A 4,948-nucleotide genomic window follows, 5' to 3' on the forward strand; every position below is an offset into this window, starting at 1 on the left:
TGTGTCTACCTTCTCACGAACAGGCTCCTTGTGGCTACCAATGCGTTGGAGACCAGCCGGGGGAGCACTACTCCAACATGATGGCGAGCAGTGGACATGAGTGTTCTCTCTCTGTGTTTTCGGATACGACTGAGGGGTGAATGGGAATGCCTTGCATTAAGACGCCCACCTCCTCCCCTCCCCCCCCCCCCCCCCCCACTCCCACCTACCCAAGAACAAATTGAAATCACAATAATCCAGAGGGCGATTTTACGCATCTTATTGGCACTAATAGAATCATAGCTCAAAGTGCCCAGGACCAAACACGCCTTTAGAGAGCGGCGCCATCCTTGCCCTGCTACCCACGGTGGCGCAGCGGTAGAGTTGCTTCCTTACAGTGAATGCAGCGCCCGGAGACCCGGGTTCGACCCCGACTACGGGTGCTGTCTGTACGGAGTTTGTACGTTCTCCCCGTGACCTACGTGGGGTTTCTTCCGAGATCTTCGGTTTCCTCCCACACTCCAAAGACGTACAGGTTTGTAGGTTAATTGGTTTGGTTAATTTTGACAAAATGTAAAATTGTCCCTAGTGTGTGTAGGATAGTGTTAATGTGCGGGGATCGCTGGTCGGTGCGGACTGGGTGGGCCGAAGGGCCTGTCGCCCAGGGCTGTATCTCCAAACTGATCTAAAAACTCAACTACTGTATCTCTCTCATTACATTCGGCACTGGCTGCAAACACACGGCACTGGTGGATTCGGATTTGCGTTAGTAATCTAGTACTTTTGTGTAGGGAAATAACTGCAGACAAGTCGAAGGAAGACACAAAATGCTGGAGTAACTCAGCGGGACAGGCAGCATCTCTGGAGAGTAGGAATGGGTGAGGTTTCGGGTCGAGAGATCCTTCTTCATTCCTTCTCTCCAGAGATGCTGCCTGACCCGCTGAGTTACTCCAGCACTCTGTGTCCATGTTCTCCAGAGATGCTGCCTGACCCGCTGAGTTACTCCAGCACTCTGTGTCCATGTTCTCCAGAGATGCTGCCTGACCCGCTGAGTTACCCTAGCACTCTGTGTCCATGTTCTCCAGAGATGCTGCCTGACCCGCTGAGTTACCCTAGCACTCTGTGTCCATGTTCTCCAGAGATGCTGCCTGACCCGCTGAGTTACCCTAGCACTCTGTGTCCATGTTCTCCAGAGATGCTGCCTGACCTGCTGAGTTACCCTAGCACTCTGTGTCCATGTTCTCCAGAGATGCTGCCTGACCCGCTGAGTTACCCTAGCACTCTGTGTCCATGTTCTCCAGAGATGCTGCCTGACCTGCTGAGTTACTACAGCATTTTGTGATACTGCTAGAACTTTTGTGTGGATCGTCTCCACGTCTCGCTGGACGCTGGTTATCTATTTATCACTTCACTGCCGAGCCACACACATATACACAGCGTTCTCTGCGTGATATAATTCAGGGCATGTGACGATCGTGGAGAGCGTTGGTCGGATCTCCCCGCGGCGCTCTCTGGTCGACGAGCAGACAGCGGCAGAACGAGAGAGAGAGCGAGCTGTCTTGGTATAAGCAACCTGTGGGCATGAGTCAGAACCGACGCTTCTTTAACCCGTACAGATGTGGCTGGAGGATTCTACCTTGAACTCTAATACCTTGCCCAGAAAGCGATGATAATCTGCAGTTTTGGATCGCCGCTACCCTTGGTAGATCGAAGGGATCGATGAACTTTCAGAAAGCAAAAAAAATGCCAATAATCTGATTTAAACGGTGATCACTCTCCTGGCACGACTGCGGATTGGGTAACTGCGAGGGGTTTCGTTTATTTGTGAGCGTCTCTATTTATAGGGAGCGCTTCAAGCGATTTTGGGGTTTGTTTTCGTTGAAATTCTTTGCCAGTTTTGGGGGGTGGGTTGAGGGGGATGGATTCTCCTGCTTGCCTTCCCTTCCCCACGCGTCGCAGGGACAACACCCTCCGGTAGGTGAAGGGGGAACGCGAGGGATGAAGAAAGACCAGGGGCGCCGCCGGTGAGACGCACAAGTGTTGCGAGTCTCTCCTCTGTGTGTGTGTGTGTTTGTGTGTGTGTGTGTGTGTGTGTGTTTGTGTATTTGAGTGTGTTTGTGTGTTTGTGTGAGTGTGTGTGTGTGTTTGTGTGTTTGTGTGTGTGTGTGTGTGTGTGTTTGTGTGTTTGTGTGTGTGTGTGTTTGTGTGAGTGTGTGTGTGTGTGTGTTTGAGTGTGTGCGCGCGTTTGTGTGAGTGTGCGTGTTTGAGAGTGTGTGTGTGTGTGCGTTTGTGTGTGTGTGTGATTGTGTATTTGAGTGTGTTTGTGTGTGTTTGTGTGAGTGTGTGTGTTTGTGTGTTTGTGTGAGTGTGTGTGTTTGAGTGTGTGTGTGTGTGTGCGTTTGTGTGAGTGTGTGTGTTTGTGCGTGTGTGTTTGAGTGTGTTTGTGTGTGTGTGTGTGTGTGCGTTTGTGTGTGTTTGTGTGTGTGTGTGTTTGCGTGTGTGTGTGTGTGTGTGTGTGTGTGCGTGTTTGCGTGTGTGTGTGTGTGTGTGTGCGTGTGTGTGTGTGCGCGTGTGTGTGTGTTTGCGTTTGTGCGTTTGTTTACGCGGCGGCAGAACCGCTTCCCAAACAACTTGGGACCAAAAAAACCCATCGGGGTTTGGCATTGAGACCAAAAACCATCGGCTGAACGAAGGAGTGTGTGTGTGTGTGTTTGTGCGTGTGTGTTTGTGTGTGTGCGTTTGTTTGTTTGTGTGTTTGTGCGTGTGCGTGTGTGTGTGTTTGTGTGCTAGGACTTTGTGGATTGCTTGGAAGCTCGCCCACCCGGGTCACAAAGTGGGGAGGTGGGGGCTGTGTTATTCAGCAGAAGGCGACACACAGTTGGTGCTGAGATACCTGCAGTCTAAAGACCCCATGTGAAAGGCTGGGCTGGGCTGGGCTGTCGGGGGAGGCGGCCGGTTGCAGTATGGGCTTCGGGCTGTGGTAGAGAATGGACGGTGCCCGCATCCTCACCGGCCTCTTGCTCTCCCTACTCATCCTCTCCACCCTGCTGGGCAACGCGCTGGTGTGCGCGGCCGTGTTGCGCTACTCCCACCTGCGCTCCAAGGTGACCAACGTGTTCATCGTGTCCCTGGCGCTGTCGGACCTGCTGTTGGCCTCACTGGTCATGCCCTGGAAGGCGGCTGCCGAGGTGGCGGCCTACTGGCCCTTCGGCCGACGCTTCTGCGGCGTGTGGGTGGCCTCGGACATCATGTGCTCCACGGCGTCCATCCTCCACCTGTGCGCCATCAGCGTGGACAGGTACTGGGCCATCTCCAGTCCCTTCCGTTACCAGCGCAAGATGACCCACCGGGCGGCCCTGGTGATGGTCACCTTGGCCTGGACCTTCTCGCTGCTCATCTCCTTCATCCCTGTGCAGCTGAGGTTGCACAGCAGCGGGGAGCCGGCCGAAGGGCCAGCAACGGCAGGGCTGTACCCCACCAACAACAGGTACAACAGCAGCAACAACAGGTACAACAACAGCCAGGTCCCGCCGGACAGCTGCGACTCCAGCCTCAACAAGACCTACGCCATCGCCTCCTCGCTGGTCAGCTTCTACATCCCAGTGGCGATCATGCTGGTCACCTACACCAGGATCTACAAGATCGCTCGGATCCAGATCCGACGCATTGCCTCTCTGGAGAGGGCCGCCGAGAACGCACAGAGTTGCCGCCGGAGGAGGAGGTCGGAGCCGGGGCGCCAGGAGAAGATGCCACCGCTCCACGGCGCGCTGGAGCGCTCCTTCCAGAAAGAGACCAAGGTCCTCAAGACCCTGTCCGTCATCATGGGGGTCTTCGTCTGCTGCTGGCTGCCTTTCTTCGTGCTCAACTGCATGGTGCCCTTCTGCGACCGCAGCTCCCCGGCCTCGGCCGCCGGCGGGTTGCCCTGCGTCAGCGACACCACCTTCGACATCTTCGTCTGGTTCGGCTGGGCCAACTCGACCCTCAACCCGGTGGTGTACGCCTTCAACGCCGAGTTCCGCAAGGCTTTCTCCAGCCTGCTGGGCTGCCGGGGCACCTGCCCAGGCGGCCACCGAGTGGAGACCGTCAACATCAGCAACGAGTTGGTGTCCTACAACCAAGACACGGTCTTCCACCGGGAGGTAGTCACAGCCTATGTCACCATCATCCCCAACGTGCTGGGGTGCTTGGAGGGCGACCAGATCTTCCACAGGGTGTCCCAGATCCTGCCCACCATCGAGCTGGCCACAGATTCTGCATCCGAGGCGGAAGGCGACGCAGACTTGTCTTTAGGTAAAATCACGCCCTTTACGCCGAATGGGTTGCGTTAGGAGTCAACTCCAGGCCAGGGCATTAGAAACATAGAAACATAGAAAATAGGTGCAGGAGGAGGCCATTCGGCCCTTCGAGCCTGCACCGCCATTCAATATGATCATGGCTGATCATCCAACTCAGTATCCTGTACCTGCCTTCTCTCCATACCCCCTGATCCCTTTAGCCACAAGGGCCACATCTAACTCCCTCTTAAATATAGCCAATGAACTGGCCTCAACTACCTTCTGTGGCAGAGAATTCCACAGATTCACCACTCTCTGTGTGAAAAAAAACGTTCTCATCTCGGTCCTAAAAGACTTCCCCCTTATCCTTAAACTGTGACCCCTTGTTCTGGACTTCCCCAACATCGGGAACAATCTTCCTGCATCTAGCCTGTCCAACCCCTTAAGAATTTTGTAAGTTTCTATAAGATCCCCCCTCAATCTTCTAAATTCCAGCGAGTACAAGCCGAGTCTATCCAGTCTTTCTTCATATGAAAGTCCTGCCATCCCAGGAATCAATTACTGCACCCATCCCCAAATATATACCGCTGGGGCACAATCCATACCCCGCCAGAAAACAGTGCCACACTGCATTATTTCGATAGTGGACTCTTTAATGAGCAGGCCAATGTCAGACTTGTCATCTGTGGGGGAAA

General features: G+C 54.2%; 1 protein-coding gene across 1 annotated transcript; it reads left to right on the top strand.

Annotated features, from left to right (window-relative positions):
* The first annotated feature begins 1,479 nt into the window (after positions 1-1,479).
* On the top strand, positions 1,480-4,690 carry drd5a (dopamine receptor D5a). Its single transcript, XM_078407253.1, has one exon. It carries the CDS (start codon positions 2,967-2,969, stop codon positions 4,305-4,307), a length of 1,341 nt encoding a protein of 446 aa, XP_078263379.1. The 5' UTR covers positions 1,480-2,966; the 3' UTR covers positions 4,308-4,690.
* The last annotated feature ends 258 nt before the right edge of the window (positions 4,691-4,948 follow it).

This window comes from Rhinoraja longicauda, chromosome 1, assembly GCF_053455715.1.
Source record: "Rhinoraja longicauda isolate Sanriku21f chromosome 1, sRhiLon1.1, whole genome shotgun sequence".
Taxonomy (NCBI): Eukaryota; Metazoa; Chordata; class Chondrichthyes; order Rajiformes; family Arhynchobatidae; genus Rhinoraja; species Rhinoraja longicauda.

What these genes read in the sequence shown, in the direction of transcription:
- drd5a (XM_078407253.1), top strand. Translation starts at nt 2,967, where the DNA reads ATGGACGGTGCCCGCATCCTCACCGGCCTCTTGCTCTCCCTACTCATC.